This window comes from Oreochromis niloticus, linkage group LG17 (assembly GCF_001858045.2).
Source record: "Oreochromis niloticus isolate F11D_XX linkage group LG17, O_niloticus_UMD_NMBU, whole genome shotgun sequence".
In the NCBI taxonomy this organism is placed as follows: Eukaryota; Metazoa; Chordata; class Actinopteri; order Cichliformes; family Cichlidae; genus Oreochromis; species Oreochromis niloticus.
The window spans coordinates 33,667,191-33,694,310 of NC_031981.2; the positions used below are offsets into that span (position 1 = coordinate 33,667,191).

At 39.5% G+C, this 27,120-nt stretch overlaps 2 protein-coding genes across 2 annotated transcripts; both read left to right on the forward strand.

Moving 5' to 3' along the window:
• Positions 1-1,237: 1,237 nt before the first annotated feature.
• On the forward strand, positions 1,238-14,269 carry efcab7 (EF-hand calcium binding domain 7). The gene is made up of 13 exons (XM_005457088.4): positions 1,238-1,622; positions 2,961-3,172; positions 3,554-3,640; positions 4,096-4,270; positions 5,833-5,954; positions 8,201-8,342; positions 10,415-10,524; positions 10,731-10,894; positions 11,116-11,249; positions 11,361-11,509; positions 11,636-11,845; positions 12,232-12,339; positions 12,491-14,269. The coding sequence occupies exons 1-13, from the start codon at positions 1,493-1,495 to the stop codon at positions 12,569-12,571; spliced, it is 1,824 nt and encodes a 607-aa protein (XP_005457145.1). The 5' UTR covers positions 1,238-1,492; the 3' UTR covers positions 12,572-14,269.
• Positions 14,270-16,470: 2,201 nt separating this feature from the next.
• pgm1 (phosphoglucomutase 1) lies at positions 16,471-25,739 on the forward strand. The gene is made up of 11 exons (XM_005457087.4): positions 16,471-16,827; positions 19,517-19,679; positions 19,806-19,949; positions 20,160-20,285; positions 20,482-20,672; positions 21,511-21,665; positions 21,771-21,886; positions 21,990-22,125; positions 22,447-22,630; positions 22,977-23,111; positions 24,983-25,739. Exons 1-11 carry the CDS (start codon positions 16,582-16,584, stop codon positions 25,070-25,072), a joined length of 1,686 nt encoding a protein of 561 aa, XP_005457144.1. The 5' UTR covers positions 16,471-16,581; the 3' UTR covers positions 25,073-25,739.
• The last annotated feature ends 1,381 nt before the right edge of the window (positions 25,740-27,120 follow it).

Below are 27,120 nucleotides of genomic sequence, written 5' to 3' on the forward strand. Positions count from 1 at the left end.
ATGCCAGCCACTTGGTTATAGCATTCCATGTTTCCCCTGCCTCCTAGCATCTTGCACCCTGCTGTTATGTGCTGGGTTGTCTCAGGGGGATCTTTACACAGTCTGCACCTGGGGTCTTGCCTGGAGTGGTAGACCCCTGTCTCTATGGATCTTGTATTTAAAGCTTGTTTCTATCCTGTCTTTCAGTCCAGCCACTGGTAGGATGGTAGGATTTCTGCATGTCAACCACCTCCTCTATCTGCCAGAGGTACATACCGTGCAGGGGCCTGTCCTTCCACGATGGCTCCTCTTTCTTGGGTTTTTGCTGCCAGAAGTATTCACCAAGCTAACAGAGCAACTTTTCAATTGTACACTGTAAATTGTCAGTTTACGAAAATGAATGCAGAGACTCCCACTAAAAAGGAGCAAATGAAGAATGCTGACTCTCTGGTGATGTCTAAACTTCAGGTACTCACTGAGAGGAAAGAATTTTCATTTAAGTATTGAAAAGAATACTTATATTTAAAATTATGATTGTTTGTCCACTTATTTGACCTCTGAGAACGGGGGACTGTGTTTAAAAATGATTGCCTGATTTAAATTCCACTGTAGTGGTGTATAAAGGCAAAACTACAAAAATGATGTCTTTGTCCTGTAGCTGTGAATACATTATCAGCAAACCTTTAAGAACTTCTATATATGTGAAAAGGTCTTATGAAAAGTGTGAATATAAATTACAAGTATGTTTAAAACCTCTAAACTATCTTTGTTTTTTTAAAACTTGTTGCAACTTAAGTTAACTATAATGCAGCAAAAAACTATTGGAGTAGTTCATGTAGGGCTGCATTGCCCACAGTTACTTAAACAGGTGATACTAATGACTTTAATGAGTGTTCACAGCCTGAATTGTTGTTATGTACATATTCTTTCATGTTAACATAGATGATATGAAAAAAAATCATAAATGAACGACCTAAAGTAATAAAGAGCTACGAAATTTTCACTGAAGAATACTTGAGCTTCTTTTTCTTTTCTTTTCAAGTTTAAAGCCTTCAGGAACAGCTTACTATGCGATCGCATTTGTAGTTTTTATGTTTTGCTACATACGAACTTCCTAAAATACATTTACTTAAAAACAAAGAGTCAAACAACGTTTTAAATGCGATGTTTTTAATTATATATATTGTTTTTAATCACCTCGGCAGGTCAAGCACCGTTTCACGTCCGTTTTAAAAGCAACCGGAACGTTTAACGCGTGTTTCTTCCGTGTCCGTTTTCATGCGTACCGTTGGATTTTTTTGTTTACATAGCAACAGCCTAGATGTACCAGTGATGATGTGTGAGGATAAATGTCATTGTTTCATTGTAGGCTGATTCAATACAATGCATTTAGCTGGTTAAACATGATGGTCACAGCTTGATAATGAGGTAAAAGCTGCCATATCCGGCTACCGTTTTTTCTAAGCTGGCGAGACTTAGCTAAGGGTAAGCAGGTCGAGCTGTTCTTCGAAAGATGTCTTTTCAGGAGTCACCCCGTCCTTCTGAAGAGGATGAGGCTTTCTACATGCAGTGCAGAGCCGCGTACCTGGCTGTGTTCAGATCTAGTTTGACAAATATCACTTCGAAACAGCACTTATGCCGTGGTAAGCAATGACAACGCACTGATTGTTCGCTAGCAACAAATAAACCTTTGTAACCAGTTCATTGTGATTGTGATGTGTAGTAAGTAACAAGTATTTATCGGTGAGTTTAACTATAATGGGCGACTTTTATCTGCGTTCTATACATATACTATGTAGAGAAATGATTGAAAGTAGAAAATGGGAATTTCCCCCAAACTCTGAGACCAAGGTGACCAGATCCCAACAACCTAAATGTGGGGCAAACATTAACAATGACGGGAGGTTTTTCATCTCTAAATTAAAGATAAAAATACAGGATTGGCATTTGCCATGTAAAGCCCAATTATGTTTGCAGTTCTCTGAAGTAAAAGTTTAAATTTGCTCTTATGGCCTCATTCGACAGTCTTTATATACAATCTAATATTTTATTAGGGAAGCATCTATAAACTGGCACACTTATTTTTTTAGACCAATTTTAGCAATTATATCCATTCTGGGCTGGGGGGGCTGGAGCCTATCTCAGCTGTCTTAGGGCGAGAGGCAGGGTACTGCATGTCTTTGGACTGTGGGAGGAAGCCGGAGTACCCGAAGAAATCCCATGCAAACAACAGGAGATCATGCAAACACCACACAGAAAGACCCTGGCCTGATGGTGGAAGTGAGCTCAGGTGCTAACCACTGTGCCACCGTGCTGCCCAGTTTTTAGCAATAATTGCCAATTATGGCACACATATACTCTGTGACTTCACACCATATTTCCCCCCTCTGTTCAAACTGAAAATTCATCCAAGGCTGTGATTTATTTTTTTTTATTTTTTTTGGGGGGGGGGTGAGTTGAAACTTGTAACTCTTTGATGAGTATGGCATTATACTGGGTAACCTTCTGACTATATAAAAAAAAAAAAAAAAACCATCCCTCCCTCTCATGTGCATTTGGTAAAATCGAGTATGGAGAAAAGCACATGTCCTGTAGATAAAATGTGGGACAGGGGGTCAGGGAACAGAAATGCTGCGGCATTTCCACTTAAAGAAGGACATCTGCTCATCGTATTTGGAGGGATGGCCAAATTTGAAAAGAAACTTCTCCTTAAGTGTTGAATTTAATTAGAATTTCTTTCTTTTCTTTTCTTGTCTTTTTTTTAAATTAATTATAATTTCTATTGAATTTGAGTCGGCATCAAATTTTTTGAGGTAAAAGGTTGCATGTCTCACTGTAAAATATTCTCGGTTCTGTTCATCTGAACGATTTTCTTTACCCAGATGATTGAGCACCATCAGAACAATGTGGATATTGGGTTTTCTTGTTTTTGTTTTTTTCATTTATTTATTTAAACATTTGTTTCCTATTCCTCCATTTAGTTCTTCAACAGGCTGGTAGAAATCCATCCCATGCCACTCTTAATAAATACTGGACTGCTACAACATCTAAGCTGAACTTTGATGACTTTTGTGAGATTCTCAAGCACGAGGAGAAAACTGAGGAAAGTGAGCTGATGAGGGTTTTTAAAAAGATGGATGTGAACGGTGATGGCTACATCACACACAGTGAACTGGAGAAGGCCTTAATCACTGTGAGTAGCCTGACACTTTGGATTAGATTTTCATCAAGTGGTTATACTTTAGTTATATAAAGTGAATATGGTATGGTATATGGTTATATAAGTTTGTTATAGATGTCATTATTGAGCTAACTGGCCACTTCATTAGGTACAACTCCCAAAAGGTTGATTCTGTTCATCTGGAAGTAGCGTTTTCAGTGGGAGAAATGTTTCGTCACTCATCCAAGTGACTTCTTTAGACTGAACAGAATCAACCTTTTGGGATTTACTTACACGGATGGTTGAGGATGCATCAAGACATTAGGTACAACTGTTCAGCTACTCATTACCTCAGATATCTTACTGGCCAATCACATGGCAACACAACTGAAGCATATTTGCTTGCTCTTCTAGAGAGGAGAGAAAATGACGAAAGAGGAGGTGAATGCTATCTTCTCACTGGCTGACATCAACAAGGATGGCAAATTGCACTATGCAGAAGTAAGTGTAGACATATGAAATGACTTTTGCTGATTTTTATGTAATTATACTTTATATACAGCTTACCTTAAAAGCCCTTGTCCCTGTTTCCTGTATCACATATTGTGCAGTCGTGCAGCCTTTAACAAACATTGAAATTATCAGGTTTATACTGAATTTTCAGTCTTCCATCATTATTGTTATTGCTTGCTTACATTGGACTTTTGAATCTGTTTCATTGCAACAGAGTTATGGATACGCTATATCTTAATATGTCATTTACTCAGAACATTAATGAGTAACACAAAATTCTAATTCTTTCTCATGTTTTTTCCACATTTGTGTTTATTTAATACGTCTTCTATTCATTCTTAACACTGCCTAACACCAGACTGTAAACATTTGTGCCACTGCTTGTTGCTTCAAAGTATCGCTCATGCATCATCCTCTTACTCTTGCTTTCCTGCTGCTGTCAGTTCTGCAGATTGTTTGCGTCTACAGTAGAGCAGTGTCAAACAGCTGCTTTGGAGAGACTTGAGGCTGATGCCAAGCTGAAGAGACTGAACTTTGGCAGTCAATCATACAGCCCGCCAAAGAGCTCCGTGTCATCAGCAACTCAGCGAGTGGACTCAGACACAACACCAAAGAAAGGTGCAGGATTCGACCTTCTAGAGTGAGCTAAAAGAAAATGGGGATGTAAAAATTTGGGTTTAAAAAAAAAAAAAAACACACAACAACTATACAACAGTTTTGTGCAAAATTCCCATATTTGGATGCACACCCATACACACAGATTTCCCATTTGCTTTGTTATTGATCGATTTTTCACTCACTCCATGACAAATCACCTCATTAAGACAGTCCATACATCATAATAGCCACACAATTAGGGTGGCCTGTTTGGAGGGAGGAGACTGTAAAGTGTTTTGATTTGAGTAATCATTTCTGCCATTAAGAGATTGACATTGGCTCTGTCAACTCTGAGGAAAACTCGAGGCGTTCAATCACTTTTGAAATCCTACATGATTATTTTCTTTTCTTTTTTTTGAAGTTGGTAATTTCCAACTTGCTAAACTACTATTTCTTACAAACATGAGAAATGTGTGCTTCTCCAGCCACTTTTTTTTTTTATTAAGTGGATGTAAAACGCTCACTTTTTCACTTTGGAAGCACTGTGTTGAAAAGAACCGAGGTCCAGGATGAGCGAGCCAAGGACAGGCTCACAGTGGGAAGATAGATGGGGTTGATTTAAGTGGTCAGTCCATGTTCATGTTATTGATTTGGAGGATTCCACCACTTCTCACTGGGGAGATGATGAGGGATTAGAGAGGAGGCCCAGTCCACCACTGCTGCAAAAACAAATGAGCTTCCAGATAGTAGTCGGGATTATCACATTATTGCGCCTCTCCCATGTATTGATTTATACGCGTTACATTTTAACAAGGCTCTGACACAAGATGCTACGTGATCGCACATGTTGAATGGGTTATTCTTCCAGCTCGAAAACAATTTGGACTGCTCATTTGGTCTTAGATTTGTCAGTAGAAACCAGAACTGCCCCAAGATATACATTTTAACCATATCAGACATGGGTCATTTTGGCATATTTTTTTTCTCTTTACCAAGAACTGCTGAGAGATGATTATCTGTTCACTCTGCTGAAGAAAAAACTACCCCAACATTCAATATGAACTCGCATGGAAGCTTTTGTTGGGGGGTTACGTTTTAGTGCATCTTTAGAGCTCCTAAAATAGTCCCAGCAAAATAGATCCGTGACAAACACCATGACAGTGGGTCTGTTTATTTCTTTGCTACGGTAATTTGCTCATAAGCCCGTCGTCCTTCGCATCTCGATTTCCCAGACTTCGAAACAATCAGACCACTCATTAGCGAATTGACATTTTCGAGCTTCAATTAGTCTTCGAGGAAAAAAAAAAGTTGTGAGAGAAATAGATTTGAAAAGGACCCATTACACCACTTGTGCTTTCAAATGGTTCTTTAATTAATTCAACTAAGCTTGAACTCAGATCACACTTTCTCAGAAGCCAAATGCAAGGTAGCTATGTTTGCTTGAACTTGGAAATAGATTTTGAATAAGAATTAGGGAAGGCACGGGCTGTGCTTAATTTATTTGTCAGTAAAAGATGCTTTTTGTGTGTGTGTGTTTGTCCATGAGAATTTTCACGTGTCTGGCCTGCGTGTGTGTGTTGCAGACAACCGATCATCCTCCCGGCCTTCTTCAGCTCGCAGCAGACGTTCGTCTCTGTCAAGCTCAATCACGATGACATCCAGCAGCACTAAAGCCAACAAATTCCCAGAGCCTTCAGGTTTACAGGTAACCCCCTTCAGTCGTTTTGACTTCATAGCTACATCTAATGAATAACTTCATTATTGGTTAACCTGTCAGTTCTTCCCAGAGCCTCTCAGTCTATTACACTGGCTTGTACACTTGGAACCAGAGAAGAGTGTACATTTGTGTTTAATTTAACCAAATGAAATAATTAAGTGATAATGAAAGTCATCATCAATCAGTTTGTGCTTTAAATAAGAGTTCATCCATTGAAATCACTGTTTTAAAACCACATTCATATACTAAATAAAATCATGACTCTTCTAGGATCAAACCTGAGCTTTTTTTTTTTTGGTAACATTTTTACCAGCATTTGATTAGAGAAAACTTAATTTAATGAGAAATTTAACATTAATGCATAAACTCTAAATCATCTATAGATATTGTTAAGTTTGAATCACAGACCAAACTGGAAATCTTAAGTATGTGGGGTCCTTGTGGGAGGGACCCCATTATAAGAAGCTCTACAGCGTTGCCTGGTGTCATGCAGTATTTTTGATGGGCGAATTTAGCCCAGGGCAGACAGATATACACTGTATTGATCTCACACTCTTTGTTTTCACTCTTTCTGGCTTAACCTCAGCTGGTTTGCTTTACAGCAAAAGGGGTGGTGGGGGTGGGGAGTAAATAAATAAATAAAACGAACAACCCCCTGCTCCATCTCTCAGGTACGAGCGCGGTGTTGAGATTGGAAAGGGCCAGACAACCTCGAGGTAAAAGAATGGTTGTCCAGAGATTACCTCTGAGGGGAAGTTCTGCTCGCCATATTGGCTTTTATATTGCCACAGGCTGATGACTGGGAGGTGGTGGGTGGAGGGTAGGATGTGTTTTTGTAACTGTGTGAATATGTGTGTGTGTGTATGTGTGTGTGTGTGTGTGTGTGCGTGTGCGTGTGTGTGTGGGATGCAAATATGTCTTCATGAAAAGAAACCCAGCCAGTAAGGATTATTCTTACTTATTCTGAGTGTTTGTGTTTATGTACAGATTACAAGTGTAACAAAATAAGAAGGCTGCAGTTTAAATGTGCGCTCGTGTGTGTGTGTGTGTGTGTGTGTGTGTGTGTGGCTGGTTCAGTGTCCTGTGACCCTGTGTGGAACAGTAAATCAGACCTGTGGCCGGAGCAGGTGACAGCGCCTGTATTAGTCTGCAGGCTGACCCTCTCTCTATGGGGGCATTAATTCTGATGTCTTTAAGCAGTGGATGGGAGCCTGTGGCATTTCCCCTCATTTAATATTGTCTGGACAAACCTCTGAAGTGTTATGGTTTGATCTTTTATGCCTCTCAGCCCAAGATAAATACTTTGAGAAAATAGCTTTTCTCTAAAGGAGTGACATGCTCCGTCTTTATGGTACTTTCTTTGTTTAACTTGGTGATTTATTTGTCCACTAAAAGGATATATAGCCTATTCCAGACGTGGTTGGCCCTCAATGCCCTCTTACCGTGTGTCCACACCAACTGTGTTTTCATTTAATGTGTCTCCAATGAGTGGAATGAAAACTTCCTCGCGCTGATGTTCCTGTTCAATTTCAAATTATGACCTCATTTCGGTTGTGCTGCCAGAAATAAGAACAACAGGATTTCAAAAGGAGAGAAATATTAGGATTCATAAATTTTGCCAAAGTAGCCTCTTGATAGTTTTGAATGACCGCTGGCCCAAGATTGAAAAGTCTGTATTTATCAAAGTTAAATGGACTCCAATTTGCCATATCAAGTCCTAGAGGAAGATTTAGTTCAGGCTGTGGCAGAAAGGCAGTGGGACTCTGCTGCCCTCCTCTGGATCAGCGCGTGTATAACGTGTGTTTTCATGCTGCCGAGCTGACATTAGCTGGGTAATAATGGATATGCCCCCGTGAAGATTGGAGTGGTAATTATCTCATTGGCACTTTCTGTTAATCAAGCGAGCTGCTTAACTGTTATGACTGACTGCTTTATTCACTTTGTCCCTATCACGAGATCAGTCTTCCTGTTAAACAGGAACTGCAGATTAGTTTTGGTTTCTGCTGAATGAATAAATGTGTTTTGTTGTCAAACAGGAAAACTGTGTACAGATTGTGTTGAGATCTAAGATGGGGTCACACATAGTAAAACTTAATAGCATACAAGTAACTAAGGAAAACTGTACACATAGTATTTATGCAACTGTAACAACTGTCATTCCTCACTGTTTCCTCGATATTATATTAATGTGTATGGATGCTGAGTCGGGACAGGAATATTTCCCATTTTTCTAGGGTTGGCATCACAGTTTTATGAAAGGCTGCTTCTTTTTGGAAGACGACGGGAGTATCAGCGCTCTGCAGTACCAGCTCCACATCCCCCACACGACAACCGTCTACCTAACCATCCAACCACTCGGCCTCAGCCACAGACCTGGTTGGTACTTAAACCGCAGTTCTAAAGTGGTTGTAAAATATGAATAAAAACAGTGATTTGTTAATCTCAGAAACCCATTTTCTGTTTACAATAGAACATAGAAAACATAACAAATGTTTAAACTGAGGAAATGTATCTTTTTTATAGAAAATATTGGCTCATTTTGAATTTGATCTCAAAAACCTGGAGCAGGGATCTGTTTACCGCTGTGTAGCATCACCTCTTCTTTTAACAACAATCTGTAAACATTTGGGAAGTGAGCAGAGCAGCTGCTGGACTTTTAGGAGAGGATGTTGTCCCATCTTCTCTGATTTAGGATTCTAGCTGTGCAACAGTCCTGAGTCTTTTTGTAGAAATATTTTTTCCTTTCATGATGCCCCAAATGCTTTCACTTGGTGAAAAGTCTGGACTGCAGACAGGCCAGTTCTGCACCCGGGCTCTTCTACTGTGAAGCCGTGCTGTTGTAATAGAAGCAGTATGTAGTTTACCATTGTGTTGCTGGAATATGCAACGCTTTCTCTGAAAAAGATGTTGTCAGGATGGGTGCATGTGTTGCTCTAAAATCTGCTTTTCAGCATTGATGGTGCCAGTTTAACCTGCATTTGCAGATGGCACAGTGAACTGTGTTCACAGTGATTTCTGAAACGGTTCCTGATTTCCACACCAGAATGTTTTAATGCAGTGCCACTTGAGGGCCTGAAGTTCACAGACATCGAATGCTGATCTTTGACCTTTCTCCAGATTCTCTTAGTCTTTTGATGATATTATGAAAGGCAGTTGATGAGATATTCAAAACCATTTCAATTTTATGTTGAGGAAAATTATCCTGAAATTCATCTACTATTTGTAGACGTACTGTTTTGCAGATGAACTTTTGCCCATCTTTACTTCTGAGAAACTCTCTAAGATGCTGTTTTTATACCCAGTCATATTACTGGCCTGTTGTCAGTTAACCTAATTAGTCTTTCCTCCAGCTTTGGACCGGTTACTTCTCTAGCCTTTTGTTCCTCTGTCTCAACTGTTTTGAGACTTGCTGCTGCCATCAAATTAAAATTTTCTTAAAATGGTACATTTTGTCACTTTAAACATTTCTACTGTGAATAAAATGTAGGTTTATGGAATTTACAAATCATTGCATTCTGTTTCCATTTAGATTTTGCATAGTGTCCCATCTCTCTTTTCTTTTGAGTTGGGGTTTCGTATATTACTATAAGAAAGGGACAGGGCCATATTTAATCTCTCACTAGAATACCCCAATGGTATTTTGGAGTAATGCAGATTCAGGAGGGCAGGCATGTTATGGTTTAGGGCCTGGATGGCTTGGGGATAGAAGCTCCTCTTGAGTCTCTCTGTACTTGCCCGGATGGTGTGGAACCTTCTGCCTTCTGGGAATAACAACATAATGTAATATGTCATGTTTTGTAGTTCATTTGAGGTTGTATTTACCTCATTTTAAGACCTGCTGATGAGATTATTTGTTATTATCCTGATATATAAAAGCTTAGGACTGAAAGAGGTTGTACTTTATTTTTCAGAGGACTTTAACTGGGTGAAGAAACATTTCAAAGGGGGTGTACATTATTGAACAGTGTTTGAACAGCTAAAACCACTGTTTTAGCTGAATGGTTTTAGATGTTCCCTGTGATGCTGTAACAAAGTATTTTTCCCATTAGATTTCAATAGAAATCACAAAGAAGATTAACTTTCCTTTTTGCTGTTTAACAGTCTGTTACATCGTATAGCATCAGGTCAGACTGAATTTCAGCTCAGTGGAAGATCATTAATGATGAGGGCGCACATCAGTTTATTTGTTTTGGCTCAATCAGTAGCACTGACTGGATTAATGTGGGTTGTAGAAAGTCTTCACAGAATGTAAAATCTCATCGGTCCTTTTTCATTTTGTCAACTTTTTTTCTAATTGTACAATCTTGGGTAAGTCGATCTTCTTTGATCCCTCGCTTATTGCTTGTAGGGTAAAAATCTGTGCTGAATTAAAAAGTCTATAGAGCTAAAATGTTAAAATCCTGTGTAAAATCGTTATGCATTTATGTGGTTTTTGCTCTAATTTTCAGACAAGTCCTCAGCATGGATGACAGTGGACACAGCACTTTTTGTCATGTCAGCTGGTGAAACTAAAGAAGACACAAATTTAGTGTGTTTCACTGAGTCAAAAGACAAAGAAGTAAGTTTGGGTGTGTTAACAGGTCAGTATTATTAAATCAGTGCCATTGGGACTTGATTGATATAAAAGGCAGACCCAGATCGACAGTGAACTGTGATTATAAAAGCTGAAATCATTTCTGAAGCTGAAATGTGATAATATTGTATTCTAGAATATTTTTGGTGTTGTTTGTTTACTGTGCCACCTCTTTTTTTCAATCTCTGTAGAAGTATATTTGGAAAGGGGAACTGAATGCTGGGACATACCACCTGCTTCCCTTCACCAGTGGCTGCAGGTTAAAGAAAAGGAGCAAAAAGAGCCCTTCTAGTAAACCCGTGGAGTTGGTCTACAGGACTGACACAGAAGAACTAGACCTGACCAGGGAGTTCAGGTGAGGCTGCCTCAGTTTTACAGTGTTTGACTGGTGAGAATTTCAGTGTTTATTAATCTATAAAGTGTTTATAAAGCTCAGTGTGATAAAAGTGTGCACTGCTTTGCTACCTCTGTTCTTCTCACAGGACATGAATTACACGGGTGAGGATATCTGAAAGAGTTGAAGTTGGCTGCCTGCAGTCCTGCTGATATTTCTGTGTTGCTCTGTTTCTGCCACAGGGAGGTGCTGTCTGACATTTTTGAGATTATAGATCTGGACGGCAATGGTTTGCTCAGCCTGGAGGAGTACAATTTATTTGAGCTCAGGACCAGCGGAGAGAAGTGTGACAAGGAAGCCTGGGCCGTCTGCAAAGGTAAAAATTATTAAACTAATATGAAATTAATTGTAGGAGAAGGCACTATTACAGTATTATAGTGATATTACAGTGATACTAAAGCTGTCTTCTACCTCCTTGTGGAAACAGAAAACTTTGATATGAGAAAGAACCAGCTGACACGACAGGGATTCATGGAGCTGAACCTGATGGAGGCCACTGAGAAAGATGGAGACCCTGCAGACCTGTGGGTCACGCTGGAAGCTATGGGTTACAACCGTATGCTGGAGCTAGTAGAGGTGGGTTTGCATATATGGTGTTAATCAGAATACATAAACACACAACCTCGGTATACATGCAATAGCCTGATATTAGGCACACATCATGACTACTTACTACATAAACCCTCCCTCCTGCTCCACCAGGCCTGTCCATTCCAGATAGACGTACACTGTGAAAGCACTCAGCCATCCATCCAGCCCCTCAGCATGGATTCAGGGCCCAAGCTTCTGAACCAGGCGCTCCAGAAGTCCATCACAGCTAGAACAGGGGCCAAAGCACTGAGGGGACATGACAATGTGTTCATCTACACCTACAAAGGGGAGCACAGGATTTCCTCCCTCATTACCAACAAGGTAGAGTACAAAATTTGTGTAGGAGGAATTATAAGAATGTCAAAGATAATCCCTTAAATAAAAATGGTGTTTGTTTAGAGCATCGGCGTGATTGATACTTGTATGTGCCGTACATCTGCCTCGGATAGCACTACCCAAACCTTACTGTCTTAATACAGTCAACTGCTACACCTATAGAGACGCACCATTCATTTGTAATTGTTATGCAGCAGCAGTGTCCATTCTCATAGCAACGAGAGCAGCTCTAAAAGAATGATCCAGTGATGCAAAGGAGCTACTTTATAAGAGTGCACCTGGTTATCATGAGAACGTATATGTTAATTTTTTTCCTTTTTTCTTTCTATTCTGTGTAATAATCAGTTGCACACTGACTGCTTTGATTGCAGACTAACCAGAGAGTGACTGTGCATGTGAACAACGAGCAGAGCAGGAACTGCTGCAGTAGCAGAGGCATGACCGTGTTTGCTGTAGAAGTGCCAGCCAGGGCCAAAATGGTAAGTAGGCATGGTAACAATGCTGCTTTGCTAATATTATAATGAATTAATAATCATTATTATTTTATTAGGGGGAAAAAAGACACTTTAACATTTAAGTCATTCACTCCATGTAAAAAGCTTGATGCAGGATATTGATGCTTTCCTTTAGGTGTGCCAACATGTCCTACCCATCAATGAAAAACAGGACTGGATCTACAGCTGTGTGGAGTCCATACTACCCGGAATGTAAAGTCCAGCCTGAATGGACAACGCTTTATATTCTGGATAAAATGTATTCATCAAGGTTTTAAATATGGGCACTAAAGAGCGATTTGTTCTATATCCACTGGCATTATATCATGAATGTGAATTATCATAAGTTGTTCTAGCTCTGCTTTAATGATTATATGTATTTTTTTTTACTGTGAGAAATGGATCACCGCCAAATCATTTCAGCTGCCTGACTTGTTGCCTGGCCTGTAATATTGAATTTGTAGGTAGTTGATGAGTTTTGTGTAACGTCTGGTTTTAATGGAGATGGTTAACAATTTTCCTGCTGTTTTTAAGTTGTTTTCTTTTTCCTTCTGTTGTTTTATTATTATTGTTATTTTCATTATTATTTCTCTCTGTTGAATTTGTCTTTGTTACTTTGTTACTTTGTTATTACTGTGAAACATGGAATCAAGGATTGAAGATTAAGGGTTTAATTTCTAACATTTCCAAAATCATGTCAATATTATCATGTCACAGTAGAGTGTTATGTCATTATTAAGGGTAAGACAACAATTTGTGTTCTTTTTTTAATCACTCTTGTCATATAACAGTAGATTTTACTGTTTAATATTGCTGAATGTCATTACCATCTTGTTTCAACAGAACAGATAAGAAAATTAAAGGAAAAGAACAAAGTCCTTCTGATCACATAACTTAAATGTGTTTGAAAATTAGCAATACTAATTATTTGAAAAAAAATCTCTTACAGCATATTGAAAACTCCTGCCAAGGATTCATTGAATTTGACCTTAGAGAAATATCAGCAAGTTTTCCATAAACACAGGAATGCCATTCTGGCTCCAACACTGTCTCCTGGAATTAGAGACACTTGTAAGTACATGTTTAGCTGATTATGGCTATAACTGGAATCATTAATTTTCTTACATATTCTTGCAGTTCAAGAATATTTATAAAGAATCAGAATGATTTTAGGCACAGATAACAGTTCAGATAACAGTTGTGAAAAGCAGATTTTCATTTCCTATTGTGAAGAACACAAAAACTGATCCTAGTATGCACTTAGAAGTTGTTCACACTGAACTGCAGCAGTTTAAATGCTGTGGATGTTTGTTGAATGTAACCAAGAATTGTGCCTAAACTTTTCATTCAAGCTTTGCAGACTATACAACCATGCAGCTATTCATCCATACTCTTTACAGGGTATGGAGGGGTTGGGGATTTGGGGGTTGGCAGTGAAATGCATTCCTTTGCATTGCACTCAGGTCTAAACTTTATTTGCCCTTGGCCTTTCTAGTCACGTACTGTGTTGACCTTCTATTTATATCTCTCAGGCCATTATTTGACCTTTGACTTTCTCTACTGAAACAGTAGAGCCAGCTCACTAAATGTCACATGACATGTGAGATGTATTTAATGTTTCAGGCTCCTGTCTGCTCTTCTTTTCCCAACATAGGGGTTTGGTGTCATTCAGCTGCTTGCAGTTGGACAGTGGCTTTGCCAAACGACTTGTGCGTTATGTGCGTTTTACAAAAGATTTAGTTTCCTTTTTTGTGTGTTGCTAGTTTCAATAATGGAAATCCTTCACTTGCATGCAATCTGTGTGATTGGTGGGTTGCAAACTCTTTAGCAATGGCTTTTGTAACAGTCTGATTAACATGTTGTTAATCAGACTGTTACAGAAACCAATGCTAAAGAATTCTTTTTCCTCACATAATTTTGTTCATCCCTTGATACACTTCCAGAAACATTTCTTGTGAAGAACAGATCCCTGTTGTTTAAAACCAGGAACCCACTCACACATTGATATTTACTGCTAATCCCAGAAGTTCATATTTCTTGTAATATTGGTTTGTTTTTCTCAATTAAATTAATTGGGTTCAGATTTATGTTATAATGTTATAGTCTGAAACTTTTTCCTGCAACTGTTAGTATGCATATTAAATATGCATATAGTACTGTGCGAAGGTGTTGTGCTACCACTCATTTCTTTATATTTTGCTTTCAAGAAGTAACACTTACTTATAATTGTCAAAAATGGTCTTGAGCAAAAATTTCTCCAGGCTTTCTGAAGGTCTTTCAAAGTTGTTATTTGGACATTGACTGCTTTTTCAGTCCAGTTCTTCTGCTTGTCATCATTTTTCACAGGAACTTTTGTTTGTTTGTTAAGCCAGTTAACACTGACATGAACAGTTTAAGTATAAAAAGGTACCTAACCCAAGAGATGACCCAGTGTGGTGTGTGCACATAACAGACAACACAGCAAAAAACTAGCAGCTTGTTGGAAAAACCCAGTTTGTTCCATTTTTGTTTTGTTGAGTCTATGAAAAATCCCCAAATTAAAACTGTTTGACAGGCTTGAAATAGCACTTATGCACCAACAATATCATTTTTAATAGCTGAAAACTTGGAATATCTCAGCATGGTGTGCAATGACCTTAAAGAAAATTGGGCAAGAGGAGGACAAAAGAAGAAATGTCAGTCTTAAAAAAAAAACGACTACAGCAGATGAACAGTATCTGCAAGTCATATTTTTAAGAAACAGGAAAAAAAATCTCCAGACACAGCACCAGAGAAATGGTCAACCTTCAGTTGATCCATCTACTGTTCACTGAAGCCTCATCAGAAATGGTCTCAGTAATGAATTGAAATGGGGGGAAAAGGCTGAGGTATGCCAAATTACACAAGATAAGGACTTGAAAATGCGGCAACAGGTCTGACTGAGCAATTAATCCAAATCTGAGATTTTTGGTTCAAATCATCATCAGTATTCATGGAAAAGATCAGGAGAGAGGTACAACAGTGAGCCTATAGCCATATGCAAAACATACGAAGCCTCTGTTTTTGTAGTCTGATCCCAAACACAATGTAGTGAAAGCATACCTAGATAGAAAAAGACACAGTGGAATACTACGTCATGGATTGGCCTCCACATAGTCTGGACCTCAACATTATTGTAGCAGTCTGTATTTATGTTTAAGTTTGCACTTTTCTATAAATTTCTGCACCTATTTTCCATTTCTCAGCACAATATGAAGAAATAAGGGGCAGCTCAAAGATTTTGCATAGTACTTCTGTACCAACATAAGGACAACCTTCTGTTTTGACAGATCTGACGGTAAACTTTGTTCTACTTATGTTGATCAAACACTGTGAAGCAAAAGGCAAACAGCAATGGGTCGAAACTGGCTATGTCGCAAGCGTTACCCTGCAAATAAACCGATACATCTTTCTCTATGAGTATTGCAGGTGTAACTTTGTTCTCACACAATAGAAACTGCTTGTTTCATACAGCGGATGAACTGTAGGGAAGATTTGTAGTCTCATTCAGTGTTTAAATTTAACCACTCTAAACCACCGAAAATGACAACTTTACGAATAAAGAGTCTACCATAATTCTGTATTCAACAATGTAATGAAAATTTATGTATAACACTATTTAGATCTTTTAAAAAATGCAAATATTATTTTTTTGGTGTTAGTGGCTAATAGATCTCAGACACTTAGGGGATGGATGAGATTTCAATGAATCAGACCGTAAATGATTGATCAAAAAGCTGGGTGTGTGACTTTTTAAATATAGTGCAAATAAAACAACACAAATAACATATATTTTTGTATTATTTAATATCCAACATGAGCTCCTGAGTTGTGATTAGAGCATTTCATCAGTAACTTTATCTGAAGGTCGGTGGGGGGCGTTTCCCTACGGTTTCTAAAATTTTGCCTACAGCCCTGTGGACATTTTCCCGCATATTGCAGTTATATAAATTCATTTTTAAGCAATATCTAAGAATGGCTGAAAAGCTGTAGGAATTTTGACTTTTCTACCTTTCTGTTTGCGCTGGTGTTGAGAGTGAAGAACTCTTCCTTGAGCCCTCCTTTCTCTTTAAACCGGGAGGGCGGGTGTTTGAAGGGGGGAGTTGCCCGGTGTGTACGTGTGGTTGCTCCGACTCTGCAGTCGCCTGCTTGTCGGACCGGACTGCGGATTACACGGGGGTGACCATTGGTGCTCGCTGGGGGTCAAAAATGGTGAAAATTACGACAGTGAAGACCAAGCCGTACACGGACCAGAAGCCCGGCACGAGCGGTCTGAGGAAGCGGGTGACGGTGTTTCAGCAGAACCAGCACTATGCGGAAAACTTCATCCAGAGCATTATCTCTGTCATCGAGCCTGCCGAGCGCCAGACGGCCGCTCTGGTGGTGGGAGGGGATGGCAGGTTTTTCATGAAAGACGCTATTCAGCTGATCGTCCAGATTTCAGCTGCCAACGGGGTCAGTAGCAGAACGAAATGTTGTTCACCTTTGCTGTCCTTGCTGTATGTCTGTGTGTAGCTCACTGAGTCTATTCCTGTAGAATAGCTTGTAAGCTAGCAGGCTCACATCAAGCTAGCGGTCAAGTATATCAGATGTTTTCCTAAATAACTAGTCTGTTGACTGGTTTGACATTATTTGGTTAGTTTAAAAAAATAAAAGTTAGCTACCTAGAAAGCTAGAGTAACTTAAGTAGCTTAATGCTAACCGAGATACGACCAAATGCTCAAAATATTTACTGTCAGGTCATGTATTATTAACTTGCTAGCATAAATATACGTATTTAAACATGGATTACGTTCTGCATGTTAAAATGTTGCGAGAGGTGCTATTCAGTTCTGTATTAAATGGGTTCATGTAAAGTTATGCAATGCTTTAAAGTCAATGACTACAGTTGGGCTGGCTAATCAGCCATACGTGCTCTTTCAAGCTCTCCTAACCACGAGAGACTGCGCTGAATCCTGAATGACATTCCTGCCTGTATCTGCGCCTTGATATTGGCCCCAGTTCATTCAAACTGTGTTGATGGAAAACTACTTGACTGTTCCATAAGGTCCAAAGCAGTCAGTGAACCTTTGGCACGTATCGCCATCCCCCCTCTGGATTTCCATGCACTGTCTCCGGTAGCCTGCTTGACCGTGGTGATCTTTTGGATAAAGTGCACGAAGGAGGTCGCTTGCATGTCAGACCCTTACCTTTGACATTTACACTCTGACTCGGCGTTTTTGAATCATTGAATTTTAAAAAAAAAAAATTTTTGGCTCTTGGTCCGTCTTGCCCAACTCTCTCTAAAAGGGAACAAAACGGGTTTAGATGTTGGGAAAGAAGGCGCGATAAGCCAACGTTGTGGTGTTTCATTGAATGTGTGGTAACTGGCTGCTTCCACTCTGATGTTACTCAAACGATTTGGTTACTTCGTTTGAGTAACATCAAACGACAGACCACGGCCATCGGGGGGCGTGGTCTGCAGCCGGTCACGTTGCTATGCATATGTCTTGTGCATAGATGAGAAATGCACAGTGAGAATGCATCAACATAATATTATCAAACCCTATTACCTTCTTGATTATTTGCAAGGTAGCCTCATCACTCTCTGAGAGGACATATTCATTGTAGTCTAGCCTCGATCTGTGACCTTCCTTCTCATTAGATGACCACTCTGTCCTTCTTGTATCTAATGCAAAGAAGCATTGCTAAATGCAGGGTTCCTCTAATGCCAGTAGGTGCAAGTTGCACAAAAATGGCAAATCTTGGTTGGCATTTGTAATTTTGGGTCTATATTAGGAAATCTGGGTGAAATTGTTTCATAAGTTACAGAGAGATGCACTGCTGCCCGTGTGATTGCACAAAGCAAACCATTGTGTGGTTAAATAGAGCGAGATAATGCCATGATTTCAAACTACAAAAGGAGTCAAAATATAAACTATTCTGCAAGCACTTGTAAAGCACTGAGCAGCAGGGCCAGCTCAGGTCATATAGCTGGCTATAAACAAATGCGATTTGTATGGTGGCCCTGAGAGGTCAAATGCACTGCAACTTATAAACACAATACAAATCTAAAAAATGCTGGAAAAGTACACAAAACACAATAGAAGTTGAATAAAAAACGGCGGAGGTGACAGAAACTGAAACATGCGAAGGAATGTGCCGAGATCAACTTAAAAGAAGTTGAGGATTCATCTATATTGTGCTGTGGAAAAAAAGACTCGAGCTACTGTCTTTCAATCGCATGATTCATTTAATACTGCATATATGTTTTCTATTAGCCGTTTAGAGCAACTTGTCATGCACATTATTATCTCCTCTTAATCACTCCTGTTGTGTTTTGTGAGCTTTTGCAGTGTTTCTTCCTATTTGCTGATTTTTTTTTTTCTTAAGTTGCAGTGTGTTTGACCTCTCAGGGCCACTGTAGATTTGCACTTACTGGATTTAAAACTTTTGTTTCACATATATAAATGCACACATATCTCTCACTTTGAGGGTCTTATGGGGACAAACTTTTACAGCCAGCTGAAAGCAGCAAATGGAACTCGTCAGCTCATCTTGCAGTTTTCTCAAACCTGAGTTTCATTATAGGGTAGACTCATCACTCATTAATAAACTGGTACATGGCTCGGTATTTCAGATTTGAATACCTTTAGTGTGTTAGAGGACCTAATATTGCCTGGAAGAGCCAGTCTGGTGCTACTCAAAGCTGCTGTTCAGCTGATCTAACCACTTGGTATTGGGCAATACAATTGTAAAAAATTTTAATAACATAGTCAGGGGCAAACTCTTGCATGTGAGCAAAATTTAAAATGAAATATAAACCTGCACAGCTACCCAGTATAATGGTGCAAAGATGGGTGAAATAAGTTCATGCTGTCATCAAGCAGTAATGTTTTGGGTTAGCTCCAATACTGATTTGCCCAATCTGACCTATTGAAAAAAACAAAACAAAAAAAACAAACTGGAATAATCCAGGATGGATGTTGAAGGAAGGTGTGGATAACCTTCTCAAGGTTAGTCAATGGAAAAGGTGTTTAATTTAGTCGTTTGCATGGAGCATCAGTACCATTATTACTTCTACATTATGGTTGGAGGTGTGAACAACCACACACTTTTGTCTGTGTCCATTAATTTGCACGTTTGCATCTGTTCCTGCCTGCAGATAAATCACCTAGTGATTGGTCACAATGGCATCATGTCCACCCCAGCAGTCTCCTGTGTGATCCGCAAGATAAAAGCAGTGGGTGGCATCATCCTCACAGCTAGTCACAACCCCGGAGGCCCCAATGGAGACTTTGGCATCAAGTACAACATTTCCAGCGGAGGTGAGACGAGTGCACAGACCCACGGTTTCTCTAATCAGTATAGTCCAAGTCATATTTTGAGCACTCCTCAATGTTCCATATTTGGGCATTGCCTGGTTTCTAACCAGTGTTTAACTTTGTCCGTAGGACCTGCTCCAGAGGGCATCACAAATAAAATATTTGAGATCAGTAAAGGCCTGCAGGAGTATCACATCTGCCCAGACCTCAAAGTGGATTTGTCTAAGATTGGCAAGCAGACCTTTGAAGTGGACACTTTCAAGCCCTTCACAGGTAACAGACCCAGGGATGCAGAATCCTGCCTTCAACTGAAAGACAAACAATTTGTTAAATTAATACCAACATCTTGAACTCTCTTGTCTTTGTAAATACATGTTCTAGTCTATTCAAATCTTGAATACATGTTGCTGTGTAATTTCATATACTGTGATTTGTACCAAGTCTTGTGTGCTAACTGTGCTTTTCCCTCTTGCTTTATCTCAGTGGAGATTGTGGACTCAGTTGATGACTATGCAGAGATGCTAAGGGGGATATTTGACTTTGCTGCACTGAAGGAGCTTCTTTCAGGAGCCAATCACATTAATGTCAGACTGGATGCCATGCATGGAGGTAGGGATGAGCATGTATCAAATCAGTCATTCAAACAGTGGATAAAAACAAACTAGTTCCTAAATTGAATAAATTACCAACCGGCAACATAAACGGAAATAATCTTTGTGCATCACAGTGTAAAGGAAAGTTTGTTCTGTTAGTGACCATGGCAACATGTGATGTCCTTTTTTAATGGCGCTCTCACTCCCTCTAGTGGTTGGTCCTTATGTGAAGAAGATAGTGTGTGAAGAGCTGGGGTCTCCAGCAAACTCTGCGGTCAATTGTGTCCCCCAGGAAGACTTTGGTGGTCACCACCCTGACCCCAACTTGACCTATGCTGCTGACCTGGTCAAAACAATGAAAGGTGGAGAATATGACTTTGGAGCTGCATTTGATGGTGATGGTGTAAGTTCTTCAGCATTCCCCTAATAAAGGATAATTTAACAGTTGTATTGGCAAGAGCTGGGCGGCAGAGTTATGAAGGCTGGACCTGGATATGAATCTGTGATATTAGATCACTTAAAATATAATTGGATATAATAAATATATATCTAATAAGTTTTCATTCCAAGTTTATATTTTCTTTATTACGTGAGAGTCAATCAAAATTTTAGGCCTACTTCCCAGAGTGAGATTGAATCGAACTCATTTAAACTTTGGAACAGCACTTAATGTGGAATGTTTTTAGTTAGCTGTTTTCCTCGCCCTTCCTCCTGACAGCTATCGTGTTTCATGAAAGGAACAGACCAAATGCTAAACAGAAAGAAATCACAAGAAATATTTGGTCAGCTTGTCTTCAAAATTATCAATATAATCTAAAAGATGTTTTACAGAAAAGATCTACTTTGGGATTTGAAGGGTTTTAAAAGCTTTTTTTCAGGAAGTACTGACACTAAACCTATCTGCTGCCGATTATCAGAATCAGCATACACTATTAAACACTAGGGAAATTATATGGGTTACAGTTGCTCCAGTACAGTAACATTAACAAAAACAGACTAGACTATTTAACAATACAATATGTTAAGATATAAAGAATAGCACAATATATACAAATCACCAAATAATAAATATCCAGGGTTGACAGATGTGATTATAGATAAATATCAAGAAAATTGACGGCAGCATTACAGAGTAAGAAAAGAGTGTGTGCAAAAAGGATGTAACTATTGCAGTGTTTACAGTGTAAATGAATAAAGTAATATCACAGCTCAGGATTGCCATGTTTTTGTCTCCTCTTCAGGATCGCAACATGGTTTTGGGTAAACATGGCTTCTTTGTGAACCCCTCGGACTCTGTGGCTGTCATTGCTGCTAACATCAAAAGCATCCCGTACTTCCAGAAGACCGGCGTCAAAGGACTGGCCCGTAGCATGCCTACCAGTGGAGCCTTGGACAAGTAAAAACCAAAACACGCATAGTTTTTATATTTTTGGGTAAATTGGCAAAAGTGCCAATCAGGAATCCTTTTTTTTCCTTATATGATGTAATCTGTGTGTTTCAGTGTGGCTAAAACGCTGCAGATGGACCTGTATGAGACTCCAACTGGCTGGAAGTTCTTTGGGAATTTGATGGATGCTGGTAAACTCTCTCTGTGTGGAGAGGAGAGCTTTGGCACTGGTGAGACTCGGTTATCACATTTTTTTTTTTTTTTTTTTTTTTAGCTGTGACACCAGTAAGAAGTGCCCCTCATCCAGTCACATCTCTCTATGCTAATAAACAGGGTCGGATCATATCCGTGAGAAGGACGGCTTGTGGGCGGTGCTTGCGTGGCTGTCAATCTTAGCCACCAGGAAACAGAGCGTGGAGGAGATACTGAAAGATCACTGGCAGAAGTTTGGCAGGAACTTTTTCACCAGGTCAGAGGCGATGCCTGAATTACGATTTATGAAGTGAGAGTTTGAATCTTAAAAGATGAGGGTTTTTTTAAACACTGTTGACAGTGTTAAGAATTTTTAAACACCACTGTCAAAACATTTTAAAGAACTCTGCTTGAGACTATGCAGGAATGGCGCCTTCCAGTGGCAAATTGGAGAAATGCAGCACAAGTGGAGTGCAACAGTTATAATTAAACTTTCTTTACTTTTGTCTCTTCAGATTAAAAATGTGTCATTATCAAAAGTAGTTGAAAATGAGATCCTATGTATATTTTTAAAATCTTGGTCTAACTTCACATCCAGGTACGACTATGAGGAAGTTGACTCAGATGCTGCCAATAAGATGATGAAGGATCTGGAGGCGACAATGTCCGATGCATCCTTTAAAGGAAAGAAGTTCTCATCGGGTGATAAGACCTACGAGGTTGCCATCGCTGACAATTTTGCCTATACAGACCCTGTCGATGGGAGTGTTTCCAAAAACCAGGTGAGTGGCCTGCAAGACAGACCCCATTAATATTTGCAGTCCACAATTTACACCATATCCTGCAACAGTGCTCTGCTCGCCTCATGTTTTAGGGGGATTTTTTTTTCCCCACTTCAGATGCTACTAAGAGTCTGTATCCAATTTAAAACAGAGATTCCCTATTAAAATCAGACCTGCTAATGATGCGTTTCAAAAGCTGGCAAAATACCTGATGAGGTCATACCCCTGTGCATACACACATGCAATAACTCCCACCTCATACATTATATAACCACATGTTACTGCTCAGCCGATATTTGAATTTGTCACCATCTCTTACATCTTTGTTTCTTTTTCGCTCTCCCAGGGCCTCCGAATCATCTTCTCCGATGGTTCGAGGATCATTTTCCGTCTCAGCGGTACAGGCAGTGCTGGAGCAACCATCAGGCTCTACATAGACAGCTACGAGAAGGACGCGCAGAAAATTTACCAGGATCCACAGGTGAGGACAGAGAGGAGTAATCCCAGCTGGTTGGATCCAGGGAGGAAAAAGATTAGACAATGAAGTCATCAGATAGGAAAATAAACAGTTACAAATTTTTTTTTCTTTTTTCACAAATCTTTTTTTTTGCGTGCTTGTGAATAATCGTTTAGGAGGGAGGGGAAAAAAGAAAGATCTTTATAAAGGTTGTCACCCCATTATCCATCTATATTAGAGCAGTTTAATATTCACATGGGCTTTAGACCTTTTGAATTGCCTGGAATGATCAGTAACGTGTACGATGGCCAGCTAGCAGTGGGTGGAGCCCTAAAAAAAACAAAAAAACAAAAAAAACAAAACAAAACAGTTTGAGAGATTTTATTCAACATGGGAGATGAGATGATGGAGATGTTTGGCCAAGTTTTGACTTATGTTATCAGGACTGGTAAGAAAAAATGAAGAGTGCAAGTTCCAACTAGACACTTCATAAAATACTTTTGAATGGTGCAGACAGGGAGGTGATGTAGTACAAGAAAGGAAAAGTTCTGCTCCAGCTCTTTATCCTTTTCAGCGCTTGGACACTCTGAATGAACAGATAAGCAGAAACATACTGCTTCAGAATCAGAGCTTGACAGATAAATGGCCAGCAGGTTAATGGTTCAGTTGGCTGACTTTGGATGGGTTTGATTTACACACCCATGGGGTAACCTCATTTCTGTGTGGATTTAGAGAAGAAAAGAAAGTACCTCACACAAAACTGTGATACCGAAAACGCTTGTTTTATGAATCCGCTGCGTCGTGTTTTGTCACAGTTAATCATATTCAGTGTAAATGTTGGTCACATTTTATAGATTCTTCTAATTTAATCATAAAAATAGTAGATTTAAGAATGTAGAGTTGAGCCCATAAGGCCACACTTTTTGTAGTTTTGCCTCTGTAGACCTCCGTAGTGGATTTGACATGAATCAGTCATCACTCTGTGATAGAAGTGCAGATTTTCAACTCACAAATAACTATATTGACAAGCAGTTTGATGGCCAGGTGAGGCCTGTTCAGAAGTTGATGATCATAATAATTGAGAGACGCCTTAATGAATGGAAATGCAGGTTTACAAGTAGCTGCAAACCACTGGTGGTTGTTGTTTTTAAATTAGATTTGGATTGAGGACCATGAAGGTCAGAAAGTCTGCACAGTTTGGGGGGGAAAAGTGGAGAGATGAAATCAAGATGAACTTTTACTACAATGACAGGAAGAGAAAAGTAAGGAGAAACGACTCATAATTCCAATGTTATGGCTGCCATTGGAACTGGATTACTAGTGCTTATTGATGATGTGACTGCTGATAGAAGTAGTAGGATGACTGTAGTCTCTGCTCAGATCCATTTAAAAGCTGCAAACAGACAGAGCTTTGCAGTGCAAATGGATAACCACCCAAAGCGTACTGCAAAGGAAACACAAGTTTCTCAAAGCAAAGAAACGTGATATTCTTCAATAGCCAAGTCGGTCACCTGATCACAAGACCGTGGTTTCCAGTTACTGAATAAAAGTAAATGTCGATCAGAATATCTCAGGGGAGGAAACTCAGAATTTTGTCTGAGGTATTAAAAACAATATTTAAATGTAAAATTAAAGTAATTTGTCCACTTAAAACTGAGCTTCTTAAAATGGGGGTTAACAAATTTTGGACCAAACTGTAGTTTTATTTTAGCAGCTCTTCAGTTGGGCCTTGCTAGTTGACGTTTCTGCTCATATATCTCATACTGGCGGCGTTAACGGCAGCTTGTCAGCAATACAGAACCAGAAGAAGCTGCTTTGTGACTGAAGGACTTCTATAAACTGAATGACCTGAACAGGAAGTCTGACGTTCACTGTTCTTTGTGCATCTCGTCTAGGCGATCCTGGCTCCTCTGGTAGACATCGCCCTCAAGCTCTCCCAGCTCCACGAGAGGACTGGACGCACCGGCCCGACTGTGATCACATGATTCCGTTGCCACACTGCCTCCACTCATGCTCAGCAACAGGATACCGACACTGTCTCTGGGGTGATGCTGCCCTTGAATGCTGTCTTGGCTTCAGTTCCTGGCTCTTTTTAAAGAAACAGAGCTGGACAATAACACGCGGGGTGAATACATGAGCAGCTCTTAATTTTTGCTTAAAGTTATCCATTTCCTTTCTCTAGTACTTGTACCCAGTGAGCTTAATGGTATTTTCTTTGAAATGTTGGTGAACATCTGCCTGAGGGTTCTGATCTTGTCCTTTAAGCTTCAAATGACATAAATGCATTAGCTTATGTTCTGACGTTATGAAGAAAAGATTGGACTTTAGAAAAAGTTTGCTAGCTTCAGTAACATGCTCTGTGTTCATTTCAAGAAAAATTGTGCTTCATGTAATGTCAGGAATAACAATGTTATTGTCCTGCTCTGTTCCTAAACTGTATATCATAAAACTGATAAAGTGCCAAACTGACCATAGTTCAGCAATTAGGGGAAACCTCACCCCTTTCCCTCCACTCCCCGCCCCCATACTGACCTGGTGCCTTCTCCTCCTCCTGATCTCCAAAACCACCAAATTAGCCTAATGAGATACACCAAACCACAGTTACTGTCAAACCAACACGTCCACCAGTGAATAAAAGAACCTTACATAAAAGAACTGTAGTCATGTTTCTTTGTTACATTTTTTTTTTTTTTTAAATGTTTGTCTAATAAATTCTTGTCATTCATTAGAAAACATTTGAAACCAGCAGGTATTTAGAGAAGTGGTAACTGCACAGAACACGATTAAGAAAACAAAGCATTCAAAAGGCAAATGTGAAAATGTATGTGCGTGTGTGTAGGGTTGTTTAGTGATGGCTTTTTGTTCAGTTTGGAAGTTATTCTATGTAAACGCTGAGATCTTTTCCAGCAGAGCGCGAGCCAAACTGTAGGACGAGCCTGAAGTGCTTCCAAGACGACGATGCCTCTCCAAAGACATTCCTGAGGAAAGCGAAGTATAAACTGATGCGTTCTCTCCCTCCCTCGCAAGTCTTCTTGTTTTAGCAATGGTCTCTGTAATCCTACCGATTAGTTATAGTGTCAGGAAGTTAAAGGATCCAAAACTATGTAAAGGCAAATGGAATTTTTTTTATTTTTCTGAGGGGGGGTGTAGATCAGGAGAAGTTAGGTACTGTATTACTGGGAACCTTTTTACATGATACACATTTGAAGTTGGTGGCATTCCTCTTCATTCTAAACACAAACTGCTCTACCTGCACAAATGCCTCCAAAGCCTATAGCAAGTAAAAAAGTTCATGAGCTGGACTTAACTGTCCAATCAAGTTGTATTTTCTTGCGGCTATCTAAAGAGTTTCTTGTTTGATGACATTATGTTACAACTGACTGTTAATATACATTTCCTGTGATTTTTATTTTTTAAGGCTTTAAAAATTTCACGTGGCACTGTTTACTATTAAGAGCCATTTCTGAATAAATGTTTCAAATCCTTCTTCTCTTGTTTACGTTAAGATTGCAGATAGGGGGTTTTAAGGCTGATTGCTAGTCTTCAAAGGCACATTTGGGATGTATAACTGCCCTAAACAGTTCCTCTCCATCCCCTTAGGAGTCGCAGTAACTGGGTGGAAACTTTTTCATGCTGCGTTGTTCAGACCCTGTCAGGCTGACATAGCGCAAAGCATAATGTGTTCCTCTTGTTTGGCTCATAATGGCTTACAGGCTCTATTTGGATTGGCTGTCATTACATCAGGTAATCGCAATAAGGCTTACATTAAGCTGACCTGGTCCAAAGCTATTAGATATCCAAATGGCTTTCTCTGGAGCTGGCATGGTGCCGTGTGGGTGGTTTTTTTTGTTTTTGTTTTTGTTTTTTTTAAGAGCAGCCTGTTCATTGCTTTCATACAAGAAGAAGGGCGATGTGGCAGACAAGGACACCATTCTCAAAGGCTTTTTGCTCTCTAGTCATGTTAATATAAAGTATTTGAAGTAAAGTAAAAAATAGTTTTAGTAACACTTAAATACATGAGATCCTTTTACTC